The following is a 20160-nucleotide window of genomic DNA, read 5'->3' as shown; positions in this document are numbered from 1 at the left end:
GGGGGTTAAGAGTTTTGCTCATGTGCCAAAGTGGGACAAATTAGAGTGGAGGCAGGTGTGGGTTCTTCACCTTTCCCACTCACATTTTGATGTCTGTACGAGGAGTCAAACCAGTGCTCTTCTGATCACATACCCACCTTCTCTAACCTCTGCGCCACCACTGCCCCTGTCTATGACTGGTGCTGATCCTTAGAAATCAGGGCAGGTGATGACCTATATACATATAAATTAGATACATTTTCATTTAACACAATAAAACTATAATGATTTAACTTAAAAAAGCATACATTTAGCACCCCTCAGAATAAACTGTACAACTAAATAATTAAGAATTAATCAAATGATTAGAAAAATGTTTGTTAGACATATTTTTGCTAGAAGCGACCTAGTGCCAATAAAAGTGGTACAGCTAGCTGCTGCTGCCTTTATTTGCATTTTCCAAATACCTGGAGAATTCTAAATAGATAATTGTGTACGCTAATGTGAAATGTATAACAGAATAAAGATTTATAAAAATGGTTCATATTAACCATATTAATAATGATGAGAAAAATAAATGTACTCGATGATCCCTCGTCCGGATGTGGGTCACTGGGGCCCCACTCTGGAGCCAGGCCTGAAGGTGGGGCACGCGGGAGAGCGCCTGGTGGCCGGGCTTTTACCCATGGAGCTCGGCCGGGCACAGCCCGAAGAGGAGACGTGGGTCAACTTCCCATGGGCTCACCACCTGTAGGAGTGACCAAAGGGGTCGGGTGCAATGTGGGATGGGTGGTGGCCGAGGGTGGGGACCTTGGCAGTCTGATCCTCGGCTACAGAAGCTGGCTACACCACCAACACTGTTTATAGTGGGGGTGGTGTGCTGCTGACCTCAACTCGGGATATCGTGGGTCGGTGGGCGGAATACTTTGAAGACCTCCTCAGTCCCACCGGCACTTCTTCCACTGAGGAAGCGGAGCTTGGGGACTCTGGGTCGGGCCCTCCAATCTCTGGTGCTGAGGTCACCAAGGTGGTTAAAAAGCTCCTTGGTGGCAGGGCCCCAGGGGTGGATGAGATTCGCCCGGAGTTCCTCTGGATTTTGTAGGCTTGTGTTGGCTTACGCGACTCTGCAATATTGCATGGACATCGGGGGAAGTTCCCCTGGATTGGCAGACCCGGGTGGTGGTCCCCCTATTCAAAAAGGGGGACCGTAGAGTGTGTTCCAACTACAGGGGGATCACGCTCTTAAGTGTCCCTGGTAAGGTCTATTCAGGGGTTCTGGAGAGGAGGGTCCATCGGATAGTCGAACCTCGGATTCAGGAGGAGCAGTGCGGTTTTTGTCCTGGTCGTGGAACACTGGACCAGCTCTACACTCTCAGCAGGGTCCTGGAGGGTGCGTGGGAGTTTGCCCAACTGATCTACATGTGCTTTGTGGACTTGGAGAAGACATTTGACCACGTCCCTCGGGGAACACTGTCGGGGGTACTCTGGGAGTATGGGGTACCAGGCCCTTTGATATGGGCTGTTAGGTTGCTGTATGACCGGTGTCAGAGCCTGGTCTGCATTGCCGGCAGTAAGTCGGGCTCACTCCCAATGAGAGATGGACTCTGCCAAAGTTGCCCTTTGTCACCGATTCTGTTCATAACTTTTATGGACAGAATTTCCAGGCACAGCCAAGGTATTGAGGGGATCCGTTTTGGTGGCCTTAGGATCGCGTCTCTGCTTTTTGCAGATGATGTGGTCCTATTGGCTTCATCAGATCATGATCTACAGCTTATGCTGGAGCGGTTCACAGCCGAGTGCGACACAGCCAGGATGAAGATCAGTTCCTCCAAATCCGAGGCCATGGTCTTGAGCCGGAAAAGGGTAGAGTGCCCTCTCCGGGTCAGGGAGGAGGTCCTGCCCCAAGTAGAGGTGTTCAAGTATCGTGGGGTCTTGTTCACGAATGAGGGAAAAATGGAGTGTGAGACTGATAGGCAGATAAGTGCAGCATCTGCAGTGAAGCGGGTGCTATACAGGTCTGTCGTGGTGAAGAGAGAGCTGAGTCAAAAGGCGAAGCTCTCAATTTACAGATCGATCTACGTTCCTACCCTCATCTATGGTCATGAGCTTTGGGTTGTGACCGAAAGAACAAGATCTCAGATACAAGCGGCTAAAATAAGTTTTCTCCGCAGGGTGTCTATGCTCTCCCTTAGAGATAGGGTGAGAAGCTCGATCATCCGGGAGGGACTCAGAGTAGAGTCGCTGCTTCTCTACGTCGAGAGGAGCCAGTTGAGGTGGCTCAGGCATCTGGTTAGGATGCCTCCTGGACGCCTCCCTCATGAGGTGTTCTGGACACGTCCCACCGGGAGGAGACCCAGAGGAAGACCCAGGACACGCTGGAGGGACTATGTTTCTCGGCTGGCCTGGGAACGCCTCAGGATTCCCCCGGAGGAGCTGGCCCAAGTGGCTGCGGAGAGGGAGGTCTGGGCCTCCCTACTTAAGCTGCTACCCCCCATGACCTGAACCCGGATAAGCGGAAGAAAATGAATGGATGGATGGTTCATATTAACTGCATGGTCATTTTTCTGAATTAAATGGTTCAAAATAGCAGCAATCCACTTTAATCTTGGTCAAGCCTGTGACTCATCGGTTTAGATTTAAACTTTTTTCTGTAAACTGAGGTTGTTTAATGGCTAATCTGAACTTGATCAGTCCTGCATTTTTCTCAGAGATTATTCTATCCAAAAATATTGCTAAAATAGACCGTCACGCTAAGTGCACTGCCTGTCTTTATTTTAATTAAGTGTTTTGTCATTCGGAAATGTTTCTTTTTTTTCTTCTCTCTGTTACAGGTCCAAATTAAAGTCTTGTTAGAGACCATTTGTCACTTCGCTTAAATATTAACATTTTATTATTCCCTTAAAATCTTAGAGCCCTCCTAATAGTTCCTTATGTTAAAGATAACAAGACATTGTTGCTGGAGATTCATTAAGCAGAGAGCTTAATGTCAGGAGAAAAGGTGCAGCATAAAGGCAGACTAAAGGATTTGTGAAGGATCTAAAGATTTAATAAAGGAAGTGTGTGCGTGTGTGTGTGTGTGTGTGTGTGTGTGTGTGTTTGTGTGTATTCTGTTGGGGCTTGTCCTGCTCATGAACAGGCTTGAGCTTTCTTGCTTTGCTTTTTAAACAAGTTTAATACAAATGCTGCTCATAAACTTCCAATTGGTGCAATCTTGTATCTTTTTGTTGTTGTTTGTTTTCTTCAGTTGAAAGGATTCGTATAATGCATATCCTCTGCTATCCTGAAGTTCATGAGATATTTTGCTAACAGACAAATGCACACACACATACACACGCACGCACGCACGCACACACACACACACGCACACACACAGAAGCATTAGAATTATTACCTGTTATTCATGGTGAAGTACGACGAAGCTTTAGGGCCATGCTAAGAAAAAAAAAAATTTACATTGCCACGCTAAGAATTTTTTTTTTAAAAGCCATAAAATTACAAGAATAAAGTAGAATAAAAATATTACGAGAATAAGGTCGTACGGGACTTTTATTTTTTTTTTGCAGCTCTCCTTTATTTATTTATTTATTTTTCCATTTATTGGGTAAGATCACAATGTGACCTGTCAATCAGTCCAGTAGGCGTGTCATCAAATGATCAATCTGAAGCTAAATGCTCCTTACGTGCAGAGAGCTGCGCTGCAGCCCATCAGATCGTACCACCTTACTGTAAGAAGGTTCAAAGTCCTGATACTGATAATAATCTGATGCTGATGTGCTGACAGATTAACTATCTTCTTATTTGTAAAACCGGTACGAAAGTATAACTTAACAAGATGCTCAACATTCTTCATTTTACCACAGTTAAAATGCAGTAAACCCTGCTTTATGTGTTGGAGTTCAGATAATATTACGACTCATTTAGCTTCGGATTGGTCATTTGCTGACACGCCTACTGGATTGATTGACAGGTCGCGTTGTGGATCCGACTCGTGGAAAAAAAAAAAAAAGACAAGCCAAGAAAAGTCTCGTATGACTTTATTCCCATAATACTACAACTTTATTCTTGTAATTTTATGGCTTTTAGTTGTTTTTTTCTTATTGTGGTCCTAAAGCTCCGTCGTAGTGAAGAGCTATAACAACAAAACTTTTATTTGGATTCTCACTTGTCTTGTCCTGTTCCTTTTAAATAAAAATACACCAGTGGGCGTTGTATTCTTTTACCGTTCCAGTCTCCAAATATTGATTTTCAAAAGCTGAGCTTCATGTTATTAAAAAAAAAAAAAAAAGCTCCACATCATATTTCATATTGATTTTCTTTCTAAGGCCGTAGAAAATTGTGTTTTAGTAATTGTGTAACCTTTGCTCTTGGTTACAGTTGGTGACTCACTTTTTTAAGGGTAAAACCTAAATGTTTGTCAGTTTCATTGCTCCACAATCTCAATCAAACTAAAACATACAAGTCTGCTCATAGTAATGTTCTCTGCAGCCTGTTTGGATCGTTTTTGAGCACTAACTCTTTTCCCTGGCCTGAAGTGAAGTAAATTATGCAACAGAGAGAAACGGAGATCCTATCGTGGGTGAGATGCCTGCTCACTCAACTGCAGAAACACTCCCACACACACAAAACCTAGCTAGGTTCCTGTGCCATGTGAAGGCCTAACATTTGAGGGCTCTGTCTGTTTGATGTCTGTGGCAGCTGTCAGTGTAGCGGCCTGGGCTATCACTCTGATTTAATGAGCACAATTTTTATTGTAATTCTGCAGTGTGTGTGTGTGTGTGTGTTGGGCGGGGGAAATAAATATTAAACAGTGCAGATGGCTTTTGTATGTGTGTGCGAATACGTATGAGCAGGTGCTCGCATGGCTGGTTTGAACCTTCTTCTCTCCTGTAGGGAGAAATTCAATTTCCATGTTCTGTACCTCTAAAAAAAATTCTGCTCCCCACATCATTTTTGACACAATGTCCTTATCTGAGCTCAGCATAAAAAGCAAAACAATCCACCCCTAAAAATAGATATAGATCTTCACACTGAGAGTGGGAAATCTCTAACTCGGTGCTAAGTGGAGCTCCTTTGTTCATATTGATGCAGCTGAAACAAAGCACGGAAAATCACAGTTGAAACTTTCACATTAATGAGCCATGTCAGATAAACTAAAGGAATCATTCACGTCTTTGAAAGTGAACCTCTGTGGAAAAAATACGATCACTTAATGGCTTATCTGTTACAGTGACCTCGAGAGCTTCTATGAACATGCTCACCGCTCTCGGCTCCCCTCTTTGCAGAATGTCTATGTCACTATGTGCGTGTTTGTGCGAGGTGTTTTTTTAATATTAGAGTTTTCTTTCCTCAGGCAGGAAAAAAAACGTCAAATATGAATTTTTTTCACCTCCAACTCCTACATGTGTCCATTTTACCACTTCTTTTGTCTGTCCAAATAGGTCTCACTTGTAAATGAGTCTTTTAGGCTCAATGTGATTTATCTGTTTAAATAAAGGTTGAATGAATAGATTGCTTTTTGAACAACTTCTGTTTTTGAGACGTAGAGTTTAAATCTCACGGGACTAACACAGCTAACAGTTCTAATAGAACAAAGGCCAAAGTAGATTGTTGTCGTCTTGAAAAAACAACTTAATCTAAATAATTTCCTAGTGGTTTGCTTGAATGCTTTTATAAATCTTTACACAACCATTAGTTTAACACCACCAAGCCTGGCAGCTACCACCAGGCCAGTCCTTCTAACGTGCGTTCACATGATCCTCCATCTGCCTGCACGGACCAAACTCTACGGACCTGTTCGGTTCCGCGGGGAAACCTTGGATGTTCTCCGTCTGCCGTACCCGGTTCTGGAGGGCAGTCTGGGCGGGCAGCTGCTGTGGTCCTTATTATCATCATGCTGCTAGCGGGACCTGCTAACGCTGCTAACAAGACCACGCTGCTAACACTATCATGCTGCTAACTGGACCATGTTGCTAAAATAACCTCACTGCAAACAGAACCACTTTGACTGCTGTACATTTATTTCACTTTCGCCTTGTATGCGTTTGTAGTTGTTGTTGCTGGGTTGTTTTGGACGAGTCGAGACGGTTCTTCTCGTCCTGAGCATTTCATTGCATTGTTGCTCTTGTGCTGATCTGTATATGACAAATAAACCAAACCTGAACCAGTTTTTTGCATCACCTTTACTTCAGACACAGGATGCCTGAGAATCTGAGTAACTTCCATCACACATTTGAAAGAGATGAAGTGCTTGACTGCATTAGTGCAGCCTTCTTTTGAGATGCTGTCGTATATTCAAGTGTTGAGGTGGATTTTGGTCCTTAAATAATATTTACAACTCTTCTAAGTGGCTTGTTTTGTTCAATAATTGATGGCAAAGTTTTTTTAATCCTCTGACATGATATTATTACCCAACAACAAAAGATTATTGCTTTATCCTTGAACAGAAACATAATTATAAAATGTAAACTAAATATATTTGTCTGTTGTTGAAATGCATCAAGGTACTGGGGGGGAATCTGTCAACAAGAAGACCCTATTTGAATTATGAATGAAAACAATGCTTACTTGGTGTTGAATAAGTTGTGAATAAATAGCTTTAAGGAAATGTCTAATACTAGTGTTAGTTTTATTAATGTAGCACAATGTTCTGCCCCCCCCCCCCCCCCCCATGTGTTTCTGGGGCTGTGTACACTCCCTGGTGATTTGTTTTGCATCTCATATCAAGTTTATCATCATTCCTCTCATCATATTCACACTTGATAGTTTTAGTTTCTCCTGTCTGCTATTTTACACTTTGCCCATCATGCAGAAACATCTGCACGTAAACAAGCGAGGTTTCAATATTAGTTCAAGTTAATGTGTTGCTATTAACCTCCAAACTTCAGAGCTATGTACATGGAAGTCGAAAAGTCATAACAAACTGAAGTCTGCATGTCATATCCAGACAAGAAGTGGCCATTGAGCTGCACAATAAAAATAATCCAAGGCATTTTTAATGGACACTAACTGAGAGAGTTACTGCTGCACTTTATGACCTCTAATTAAAGACAAACTGTAGCTGTCAGATGATTGTAAACAGCCTGTGTGACTAATTCACCTTTTACTTGCTCCATTTTGCCACGTTGTGTGATTTATTATTCTACAGTGAAACGTATAAGTATGCATTTAAATGGTGTTATTATTAACTGAGGACATGAGTGTTAAACAGAGTGACGGCTCATTTTTCAGTCTTTTTTACAATTATCATTGTTTTTTTTTCTGATTATGAAGCTCGTCAGGTAAATTTCCACCATTAAAATTGTTTGAGTGAGGCAATAACAATAAAGATTCTCTATGGAAAATAGAAGTGAAATTTCAACATGTACAAGTTGCTCACATTTGGCTTGTAGACTGACTATATTTAAGGGTACTCACATACAAATTCAAACACTGAATTGAATAATGAAATCTTTTAGTTCGGTGAAGCTTTATAATTTCAGGTATTTTGCATCTTGTCTTTGGGCTTGACTTTCAGTGTATTAGACAACCAAGTATACCGCAAGTATACACAGAGTTAATTAGACAAATAAGCAAAAACAGAAACTTCTAAAAAAAGATGGGATATATTCATGAACCAGTTCGAATTCGACATAAAATAATTTTCAACATCAAAGCAGTATTGGAACTTCATTCTGTAGAAAAAAAGAGTTTAGATTGACTTTCAACACATTAAATGGATCAATTTATTAAATATCTAAAGCTAACCTGTAAAATGCAAGTAGTGTGATGGGAGGGCATCAGCATACCATATGACTAATAGAAAAAGAGAGAGATGGTATCTTCCTTTATTGCCTTTACATTTTGAACAACCACCTCTCAGCTAAAACGTAGGAACTACTGTACTGTAGTGTTAAACAAGAAGCTGCATTTTCATGCCAAGTTAGCATCTGTTTTCAGAAACAAGTTAGACCAATTTACTTGTATAGACAGCATATATTGTATACAAATCAGTGTGCACCCTGGTAATTTAGTTATCCAGATCAAGGATGCTCTCACCCTCTTTCTGACAACTTGTAAAGTTTAATGTTTGTTGCCAGGTGAAAAATATAAAAAACATGTTTCATTTGTTTCTGCTATGATCATGAGAAGAGTTGCTGTGCTTTGTAACATAAGATCTTACCGTGCCTGCATATCAGTTGACATGTAAAAACAAGAGAATAATGAGTTGCATACAGTATATTTTATGTCTATCATGGACATACTTTCAATTTTCCCAGAATGCTGTTTCCCTATAGCACTGAGTCACTAAAGTTGGTTGAGGATTTGATGAAGATAGAAGGAACTGGATGAATTCTGATGAATTAAAAACAGGTAGCACAAATTCAACCAAACAGAGCAAAGATCATTGTTCTGGGTTGTCCAAAGGGCATCAATGTAGAAGTTGTGGATGTCATGTTGTAAAACTGCTGGTTTCTTTAGATAAACTAGATGTTCTTTGAGCAAGCTTTTCAAACAGACATGCTAACCCAGGTCTAATAGAGCCTAAAAGGTTAGACTTCACACAACCTTTTGTGTTGTCCAAAATCGGTTTAGTTTTAATTGAATATAGAAAACAAAGACTAAACGTGTGCAACCAGAAGTTGCAACATATACCGTATCCACATAAAACACACAAAACAATGAACAACTAGTTTTAAGCATTAATCTTTAATTTAACCATTAAACATACAATGCAATCATTACAAAACGTGGAAGATTTACCTGCAGTTACCTTCATGCAGTTGAACATGTGGTACTTCCTGTTTATCACTGTTGTATTCAGCTGATCATGAGGTCGGCTGCCGGCCTTTATCCATCTTTTACATTTTTTCCAGACTCCACTTAGGTTTTGGAAATGGAATAAACTGTATTCCACCCTGTAAACTCTGTAAAGCGGGTGCAGCTGCTGCAGGTAAGGGGCGTTCACCTCGGGACAAATTGTGATTGCTCTGTGATCAGTTGCTGACAAGCCTACTGGATTGATTGACAGATGGCTTCATGTCAGTTCCTATGAAAGCAATACATGTGGATTAATGCTGTTTTCCAGATGTTATCTGCATTTTGGACTTTTTAAATTTTTTAAAATAAAAACATGGTATAATGTGTCATATTTTTGACCACCTAGCTTGAACGCCTTAAAACAATATAAATTTTACTACTTCCTGGTACATAAACTATGGGAACTGATAACATCCTTTTTTTTAAAGATTTTAACCTAAACTGTATATTTTTAGCTGCTGATTGCTTCTAAAAGCAGCACAGCAGGCTGGAAACATGAGTGACAAATTATCACCAACTGAAATGTTTTTAACCTTTGAGTTACATCAGCAACAGAGCTTCTTGCTAATACATGCAGGACACACTGAAGAACATTAGCATTCTGTTGATGTTTTGTGTGTGCCTTTGCTTTTGTCATCACCAGAGCTTAAGGAAAATATCTCTGTCCATGAAGTGATGGGCAGGAAGCGCTTATTAAAGGTTCAAGAGCCTTTCTGGAGCACTTGGAGGCTTATAAAGCCATTAATACTGTAAATGTGGAAAACAATTAGAGCTGCAGCTCTTAAAACTAGAACAATGATCATAAAGACTCAACAGTCCGAGGGTAAATGGGTGATATATAATTTTACGAGGGACCTTATATCCTGGAATTAAAGCTGTTAAATAAACATCTGATAAAGATCAGTGACTGCTTATCTGCCTCTGTTGTCCTGCACAACAACAAAACAACAACTACACCCCAACTTGCTGTGGCTGCAGAGTAAATATTAGAACACACTTCACACCGGGATGCCAACTATAAATAGAGTGCAGGAAATCATGCAGGACTGAAAACCTGCATGTCTTTGCAGGCTTTTAATATGAAGCGTGTAATGACATATGGCTGCAAAGTAATGTCAGCGTTCTTCCCGTGCTATTCTCTGGACACTTAGTAGGAAAGATGAGACTGGTTTACTGTTTGTGCAAACACTGTTTGATTTTTCTCTAATTAATGATTCAGCCAGTAGAGGACTGTTTGTGATCAGAGAGTTGAGGGTTGTGTTTTGCATAAAAAACTGCAGTGGATAGAGAGGAACATTTAGGACAGAATTACCATTTTTTATGCCATAAGATAGATGTCAGAAATACTTCTCATATGAATATGATGCTTGTCTTCATAAGATTTAGATGAAACAAACATTATGTTGTTAATGTTATCTTTGTGTACTAATGTTCTCTTCAACCGCAGATGAACTCGTCGTTTCCATCTAGTCTGTTTTAACTGCTTCCAGTTTGCCTCAGCTGTATGAACTCATTCGTGTTCAGTCCATTCAGAATAATCCAGTCATCATGACGATCATCAGCAGATTTGACGTTTGATGTGAAAGCCTTTAATAAGTGTTGTACTAAAAAATGGAATTGTAAAAGAGCCATGCTTTAACCGATTTGTTTCAGAACCTCCAGGGAAATATTTTAATTGAATTATTTTACTCCAAAGACCCTTTGTACTCATTTTATATGGCGTACGTTTTTTGTGTTGAACAGCTTGAAGAATAAATTTGCATTTTTTTAAGTAGACAAAACCAAGTAAAATGTATTTTCTCATCTTTTGTGTTATTGACGTTTTGTCAGCAAATCTAAAAAAAAAACCGGTTCTCTTAGGAAATCTAAAACTGTGTGAGCTAAATGTGATCAAATTTGTAGCAGCTGTCAGTTTTTCTTTTTGTGACCAAATCCATTTGGTCATTATTTCCTAATTAAAAAAAAACCCTGCTGTACTTTATAACAAATATTTAAACAAAGATCTGCAATCTGTTGGCGCTTGGTGGATGTGTTGGGAATGACTCTCAGCTACTACCACACCAGATTGTAGCCATTTTTGTGTTGTTCCAGGACGATTAGCCATGGTGGCCATCTTGAATATGATTGACTTCAAAAGTAATTCAGTTATAGATGTTCATCAAGTGATTAACATCTCCTAATCAATGTCTCAATTTTTTTTAAATTCTTTTCAGTATTAATTAGATATTTTGTTAACAGACAAACAAAAACACAAGCCAGTACATTATTGCCCAGCTTTCATGGCGATGGGTGGTAATAAGGATCATTGATAGTCATTGCTTTATTCAAATACATTATGTTTATGTGTAAAACTAAACCCCCACCCCTCAAAAAAAAAAACTTTTGGTTGCAAATTGACTCATTTAGTAAATTCATGGTTGTGAAAATGAACTACAGTGATGTGAATTTTTAGGAACATTTTATATAAATTGGTTGATGTTATGTAAAATGTGAATTACAAGTTTGTATCATCGAATATGAAAAGATTTATAGATTATTTTATGTGCTCCAAACCATAGGAAATTACAAAGTGGATGACTTCCTTTAAATATATTATGCAATAATATTATGCTTGCTATTTTTATTTATTTTTGTTAATTTTTTTGTTTCCTGTGATTGTATTTGTCAGGTACCCCACAGGGGGAAAAAAAGAAGAAGAAATTCATAACAAACTCATACGTATTAATTTATATATTTTTAATTTTTAATCTTGTAGACCAAAGACAAATGAGTAAATTGGAAACATAATCTATGGATGATCAAAGATCAAAACAAAAGTTACGTATCCAGTAGTGTAATGAAAAATTTACTTTATTCATATTTAATATGCTTTTAAAAATTAATCACAACCACCGTATCCAAAACTCAACCCTTTTGTCCTGCTGTAACACTTTTGTCTCGTCAGATAAAGCAGTAAAGTCTTGATAATAGGTTTTGAATCCGATTCTGTAAAATGATTTTGTTCCGTTTCACTGATGAATTGTTGTGAACCACTTTCAGCTGAGTGTTTGGGGAACACTTCATGTTGTTTGTACACTTCTCTCTTGAAGCCTAGCCAAGGTGTTCAGTAATGCAATTTGCAGGTTCCACCTCCCTGCCCCTGATGGGCTGTCAGTGATGCAGCCTGTGGTTGCCTAGCAACAAGGGCTGTTTGTTACAGTGCTTCTGTTTTTTTGTTTACTACTGAGAGTGTTTATAGGTGCAGTGACACCCTAGGTGTAGGTTTTTAGCAATACCCTGGCTGTGTGTCGCACATGCAAACATCTTATTCTGCTTTCAGAAACGTAAAATAGTTTTAATGTAGGTTAAATAAAAACTCTGATGCTCCAGTTTAAGACTGAGTAGTTCAAAAAGCGTTCAATACAAAAACAACTGGACTTTATTTGTAACAGAAGACGTTTCGCTCCTCATCTGAGGAGCTTTATAAAAACTTGATTTGGGTGTCTGAACATGTATTTTCTATTGGTGAAAAACATGCTTTTTGATGAAAAGTATTGATGATAAGCTTAAAATGACTATGTGGAATAATTAGATTTTTTTAGGGCTTTGATTTTAGTTTAGTTTAGTCGCTAAGACATGCAAAAGTAGGTAAACTAAAAAAAAAAAAGTCTGAGCCAGGGGAAGTGTAGCTATAAGGTGAAAGGTAGTTTAAAGGACAGATTTCAGAAAGCAGTGGGGAGAGAAAGAGCTTGAATGGAAGACTTTAGCTGTACTTGGTGTCCCCTCAAGGCAGATTCAGGAACCCAGTTTCACCCCACCACCACCCACATTATCCTAGCTTCCCTGAATGTGCGGCCTATTTTCCCTGTCAAGGTGGCGTCCCAGATTTAAAGATTCATCAAATGAGTGAAACAGTGAGGGGAAGAGATTACATCTAGGAGGATGTGGAGAATGGGAGTGTCACTGAAGTCTGTGTGACTGTTTCCACACTAAAACCATGATGTTGTGCACACTTATTCAATGAAACACATTATATTACTGGTATTGATTTGATCTGTTTAACTTGTTTTATTGTGTTTTACATTGAGTTTTTAATTCATTGTGTGCTTAGCTTTATAACTTTACTTTTATGCTTCCTTTCATCTTATTTATTACTGATGCTCCGCACTTTGTTTCTGCTGTGGCTGGTGTTAAAGCGCTTTATAAATAAAGCTGATGACGACGATGATGATAAAAAAACTGACATGTAGAAACAGTGTAGATATTTAAGTGGATTTCTTTGGAAAATGGTATGAACGGTTAATATCTTACCTGTTGTACATAGCTCTTTGAACAGTTTTAGATGCTGTGTTCCATTTACCTCGTGTCGGAATTCAGATTGGGGACTGGTGTCTGAACTAACTTGGCCATGTTATTCCAGTCACAACACAGAAAAACAGTAGGTGCAGATAGACTTGTGATCAGGCTAATTAAAGGAAATGCAAACGCCACCCATTTAGGTCCTTGGCCGGGATTTGCTCCAGCAACCTTTTGCATATTTATGTTTTTTACATGGAGCTCAATAATTCTAACTTCTGGGTACAAATTGAATGCAGCAAGAGTTTAAGTCTGACTGAATTGAAGAGTTAATGGCTCGTCTGAGCAGGGCCAAGACCAAGGTGAAATGCTCCTATCCTTAAACAACTTCAGTCTTAAATAATTTATGTGGTTCGTGCAAATGCTATATTATAAACCTTTAAATCATTGTTAGTTTAGAATTACACAACTATTTATGCAGCTTTCTATGGGTATTTGCACCTTCAAATACAGGCAGCGGCAGCCAGCTTAGCCTGGGGCACTTTCAGCAGGAATAAGATTTTTTTTTTTGTTGCTAGAAAACCTTGTTATGTGAAATTAATTGCGAATTAGCTATAGTTATCTTTGTGCAACGCATCATTCACATCGTTATTCTGTTGTATGTTTGTGAGCATTGTCTCTGTCAAATAAACAAATAATAGTTGTAATTCAGGGAATAGGATTGTGGAATTGCTTTGATATCACAATAAAAATTTCTAAAATACATGTAATTTTATATGATTAAAAAGATGATTAAGTTAAAATTGTTAGGAAAGTATGGGGCCAAGTGAAGGATGCCTAATATTTTTGTTTCCACTTTGGAGATGTTCAAGTCTAAGTTATTGTTTGTTTAAAGTTATTTTATATATTTTTTTTTTAAACAAGGGGCAAATATTATAAGAACTTTTTCTTTCTGCACCCTTTTCATTCAATATTTCTTCTCTTTGATGAATTTGTTTTGTTTATTTTGTTTCTTTTAAATTAATAAAAATAAAATAATATTAATAATAATAATATTTGTGGTATAAAATAAAAAAATACATAACATATTTGAGACTGAAGTTGGTTTAAGGTAGTATCAGGCCACTTTGATCTTTTCTTGCTTAGACTAGCCATTATTTCATCAGCACGGTCAGAAATAAACTCTAAACTAAAGCTATTTAACGAGCTACCTACAAAAAAAAACCAAGATGTTCATCGTCTAGTCTTTCCACATGACCCAAAACATCTAAACTGTTCCTTTTAATGACCTTTAGCAAAACAAGGAATGGATGAAGGGGTGGATAGAATCATTTTGTTATTTTATTCAAGAACGCTCACTTGTTCAAACAGTTTTTGCATTTAACTTGAGGATATTTTACATTTTCCCCTTTCGCTTGTCTGCAGATGCTCTTCCCCCCCTTATTATTCCTGTGTGTATTATCTGTGCGCTTCTATTTGTGTTTTTAATTAACCATCAGTGAAGGTGCTCAGCCAAAGCAGAATTCACCCGGGTACAGTTCCCGTCTTCTCGGTGCAAATTAAATCGCCACATGTGGAGCTCAAAGAAGCAGCTGCGTGTGGCTGCAGGCGTGCACGGCACATGGTGCCTATTATACTGCTGCACTTCCCTGAGTCAGATCGGTTATTATGAAATGCTACACTCGTCAGTTGTTCATTCAACACAATGTTTCATCTCACGGAAGCGGCGCTGTGACTTTTATGTGAATACACTTGAGGGCTCAGTGCAACAAAATGTCATCAGCCATCTCTGTACGGGGACTGTAATCCATTAATTCCTAAAGTGTGACCCAGCTGTGAGTTTTTTTTGTGTGTGAACATAATCAAATCAGTGTTCTTGCTGCAATATTCAGGGTGTTCAATTTATTAGAGATGGAAATGTCACCTGTGCTCCCAACAAAAGTCTGGCTTCCTCCCTAATCTTGTTTTATGTTTTATGTGTGTGTTTTATTAAATCACCTTGATGAACACAAGCTCACCAGTACACACTTGTACTGAGCTTGTGGTTGTGTTGCATGTAGAACATACAACAAGGGGGTTCACATACACATATTGGCCTTTAGTAGAAACATATTCTTCCTTGAGGATTTCCTTTAACATGTTAAAATCCAATTAGCTACCCTCCGCTTGTTGCTGTGACTCTTATCAGTCCCACTCCTGTGGACTCCACAGGATTTATTAAAAATTTAAGGGCTCCTCTTTGGGGGAGGGATGATGTACTGGAAACCCTGCAGCATCAACATAAAGCTCTTTAATAATTCATCCATTTTTCCTTGTGCAGACACAACATGGACTGTAGCACTTTGGACTCTGCAGAACGTCAAAAATAGCTTTAAGTGTTTTGACCAGGACAGTTGCTGTGTTCAAGCTTCACAGTCAAACTCTGCGTCACTGATCGTAGGAACTTTGGTAGACTGGGAAAAAAAAAAGACTAAAAATGTTATTCAGCAGTGTGTTTGATTGGTTTAATTACAAATACATTAAATGCATATTTTTAAAGTAATGTTTTAATAGACTGGCGGCTGAAGTAGTAACACATTTTGTGACCTGCCCCAGATTTGCTTCCATTCTTCCATAAACCTGGAATCCCTTTGTGGTCGCCAATAAAGTAGGATTTTTTTTACCTTGTAGGTGAACAAGGGAGTCAGAGATTGACTGCTGGGACATCTCAACAATTACCTGTTTAAAATAGATGAACAGTTTCACAATAGATCTTTTCCCAGGGTTTTAGTATCTGGTTGTGGTTGATTTTGTCTATACTTTTTTGTGTTTTGGGATTAGAATAGTCTCTTTTGCCTGTTGGTTTTACTTGTGTTTCCTGTGTTCATTATTCTCCAGTCGTCTGTTCTGCTCTTGCCATGCCAGCTGTTTATGGCTGTCTTCTTGCCAGGTGAAAATGGTTGTTTTTCCTTATGCTTTGGGCTTTGGTCTATTCCTCAGCTGTTTGCCATCTCGTTCCTCCTCATGCCCTCGTGTTTTTTTTCCTGAGCCTTTTCAAGTTTGTTAGCTCGTGATTGCCACGTCAGCACTTTTCTTTGTACTTTTGTAAATACTTTTTTTTTTTTTTAAATCCTCGAGTCCAGTCTGCATTTTAGATCTAAACCTTCCACCAAACTTGACACAGGGTTCAGGTTTGGTTTATTTGTCATATGTAAAATCAACACAAGATGAGCAATACAATGAAATGCTCAGGACAAAAAGAACTGTCTCGACTCGGAAAAAAACCCCCCATCAAAGCATGCAAAAAAATATACAAAAACAAGGCGCCAAAACTGAAAAAGAAATCAATCTACAGGTCCATGGTCCCATTGGCACCATGGTACTGTTAGCAGTGAGGTTCGGCTAGTGGCGTGGTCTTTTAGCAGCGTTAGCAGATCTTGTTAGCAGGTCCCGTCAGCAGCTTGATGATAATAATGACTGCAGCAGCTGCCTCCCAGACTGCCCTTCAGAACCGGGTCCGGCAGACAGAGAACATCCAGGGTTTCTTCACGGAACCGAACGGGTCCGTAGAGTACGGTCCGTGCAGGCAGATGGAGGATCTTGTTAGCAGCATTAGCATGTCTAGTTAGCAGGTGCCAACAATGAAGCTTGTTTGTTCAGAATCTTTCTGACATCAGTCACAACATTTTTCACATGCACCTGAAAAGACACCTCACAAATATATTCTTAAGTATTGGCAGACATATTTGCTCCAGACATAGTAGAGTGCATCTTTACATCATAAAAGGCACTTTTTCTCCAGATATATTAACAACAACATGCCAGGTTTTTATTGCTATTTCCTCGACTAAACAATCTGTTTGAAGAAATAGTTTTAATTCTGACTACATTGGGAAGCTAATGGCTAACCCAAATGCAGCTAAGACCAAAGTGGATTTCTGCAGTTTTACAACAAATATTTAAACTTAATAGCAATTTATGTAAACACTATTATTATTTTTTTACACTGCCATCAGTTTCACATCACATGGTTATTTCCATGATGTTGTTTAATGCATGTTCAAATAGTGGCAGCAGCTTGCTGGATGATTTTACAGCCACTTTCTGTAAATTAAAACTGAAAGAAATGTAAAGATTTATAAAACAGAGTTTGTACAAGCCACCATGAACATTTGAAGATGGGCTGCTTTGGATCTTACTATCCAATATTAGCTCATCTGTACAATAGCTTATTGATTTCTGTTTTGTCTGTGTTTTTATGTTTTATTATTACTATACTGGTGTTGTTCTGTGTTAGCTTTTTATTATCCCTGGTATGGTAGTCACATATTTGGTTTGTAGCTGTCTAAGTTGAAATTTGACATACTGAGAACAAGAAAAAAACGAGTCGAGATATTTCTCCCCTGGGAGTTAATAAGGCATTTAACATTTTGTGAGAGAAGAACTCAGGACAGTGCATCCACAGCTAAATGACCTGTAAGATGCTGTCCACTAGTCCCCCTAAGCATTTACATTTAATAAACCAAATGTGCCTTCTGGTTTTGAAACAGTCTCCACAGTGTGATGGAAGATAAGTTAATAATTCAGAGTTGTTAGAAGGAGCTAAGTGGGGATGCTGCTCGCCTTCACAGCTGGTTGGAGTCTGCCAGTGACAGATGGCTCAAACCATGTGAAGAAATTAGTGCCACTTTCACCCTTTATAATTTTGGTCATTTGGAGTAATACGACCAGAAAGTTTGCCAACATTTTACTTTTACTTTAGCTTATAATTTACCATAGCAGCATCTAAAATACATTTATAGAATAACTGTGTTTTTGTTGCCATTATGACACTTTTTAAAAATTAAAATAAAGATGTGGAATGCTGCAGATTAAAGGATTCTGTATCCTTTGTCTCAGTATGTAGTGTGATGTACAGCTTTGTTTGTTCTTCTTCCCCTGCTGCTCCTCCGTAGGGTGTCCAGGTATCGCTGAGAAAAGTTCCAGCCCCCTATGGATGCTATTTCCAAACACAACCTACAAGAGTAGTGGGATTCTGCTTGTTTGAAATAACAAGATATATCACACATTTTGCACACTTTGTCTGAGATCCTTATTGTTTTATCCACACAGTGTAACTTTCTTCCCAAAATGCATGGATAGTAGATCTCAGTGAAACCTGAAGAGCTCCCAATGGATTCCAATATATACTGCCAACCTATAGAGTTTAACCAGTTTAATTTATTTAATTTGTGTTATGTGTTTGAGCACTACAAAAAAATTAATGCATGTTTGTGTGAAGTTTGTTTCATTATTATGTTGCTGTTTTTACGTTTTAGTATTTTACACTGTTGTATAATATAGTTTGTCTTTGTTTCATTTTATATCACTTATTTTATTTATTTCTCATTTTATATACTTTTATATGATTGTTTTAGGGCAGCACGGTGGCGCAACTTGTAGAGCTGCTGCCTCTCAGCGAGCAGGTCCTTGGTTCAAACCCCGGTCCAGGGGCCTTTCTGGGTGGAGTTTGCATGTTCTCTCCGTGCATGCGTGGGTTTTCTCCGTGTACTCAGGTTTCCTCCCACAGACCAAAAACATGCATGTTAGGCTGATTGGTAACTCTAAATTGTCCCTAGGTGTGAGTGAGAGAGTGAATGGTTGTTTGTCTCGTTTGTCTCAATGTGTCCCTGTGATGGACTTGCGACCTGTCCAGGGTGTACCCCGCCCCTCGCACAGTGATTGCTGGACATGGGCACCGGCGACCCCCGTGACCCAAAATGGAATAAGCGGGTAAAGATGATGGATGGATGGATGGGTGGATGGATGGATGATTGTTTTATTGTTGTGTGTACCTCATCTGTGGTTTTTGCTTAAAACAGGTCTCTCTTGAAAATGAGTCCCCGTGACTCAATGAGACTAACCTGTAAATAAAGGTTGAATTTTAATTCATTCAACCTTTATTTAGACATATAAAATAATTAATAATTAATTTAGAGTACATATATGGCCTTCCTTGGTTGTATAAAAAGCAAACATTTATTATTTGTGATCTGTTATTTTGTCCAATCAGAGTTGCCAGAGAACTGGACTGACACCAAGGAGACGTTGCTGGAGGGGATGGTGTTCAATGTAAAATACCTGGGTATGACTCTGGTGGGCCAGCCTAAAGGAGAGGACATGGCCTCAGCTGCCATCCACAGAATCGTTGCAACGGTAAGCATCCTCTCCTGTCCCTCTGACCCAAACAACTATGTACTATCTGCTATTGTGTCAGAAAAAATACAGTCAAATTTCCACATTTCCAGGTAGAAGCATTTAAAAAGTTTACGATTTCAATTTGTGACATCTGGATCACTTTGTTAGAAGTAAGACATAAAAAGAAAAGAGAAGTCATTTTAAAAGCAATTAGGTATAAAGTCAGAGTTTATGTCTTATTGGGAATGTTTTGGAACCGCCTTAGAAATTATTAATGTTCAAATCTGTTGGTAATATATATTTAATGGGATTGTTTGAAAATGTATGAGACAACTCAGGAAAGAGCAGCAACCAACATCACCACCACATTGAGATGAAATGGATCTGAATATAACCTAGTTGATTCTTAGCTAACCTAATCTGCATATCATAACCAGCCAATTTATATTAAAATAATGAGCCAATATCAGTCTGTCTTACAGGACAAACTTCTGAGTCATTTCTAGGAAAATGTATCTTTTTTCCTTTACACTGACTAATTAGCAGAGTTGTAATGTTTTTATACTGGAATTCTATTTCCATCACCACAGCCTGCATTCTTTCTCTTACATGTTGTCCTAATATTTGAAAAGTTAAACGAGGAGCAGCTCTGTGCATGAATAAAAGCGCAGATACATGAGGAAGATTATCTAATATCCACAGTCGCTGTGCTGAATCCGCAGACAGTTTTCAGTTAGTTGTATCTAGAGATGTACCGATCTGATATTAATATCTGTATCAGTTCTGATATAAAAAAAAAATCTTGATTGGGTATCATGACAATGTGACTGATCCATAAGGGCAGATCTATTCAGTCTAATTCTATGCTTTGTGCTCTGAGCGACGTTGCGCACTAGTGAACTCGCCGCACAAATTGTTTTCAAAATGGAGCGAACAAAAGGATCAGTCATCTGG

General features: G+C 38.8%; 1 protein-coding gene across 1 annotated transcript in view; it reads left to right on the top strand.

Annotated features, from left to right (window-relative positions):
* The window catches only part of si:dkey-71h2.2 (low density lipoprotein receptor adapter protein 1), a 34871-nt gene that overhangs the window by 9926 nt on the left and 4785 nt on the right, over window positions 1–20160 (top strand). The window contains exon 2 of the mRNA XM_037685141.1: window positions 19082–19224. Coding sequence (XP_037541069.1) covers window positions 19082–19224 — 143 coding nt within the window. The remainder of the gene's footprint in view (window positions 1–19081; window positions 19225–20160) is intronic.

Source organism: Nematolebias whitei, chromosome 12 (assembly GCF_014905685.2).
Source record: "Nematolebias whitei isolate Nwh7 chromosome 12, NemWhi1, whole genome shotgun sequence".
NCBI lineage: Eukaryota > Metazoa > Chordata > Actinopteri > Cyprinodontiformes > Rivulidae > Nematolebias > Nematolebias whitei.
Note: the sequence above shows the minus strand (reverse complement) of the source record. Positions and strands in the feature narration are given on the sequence as shown.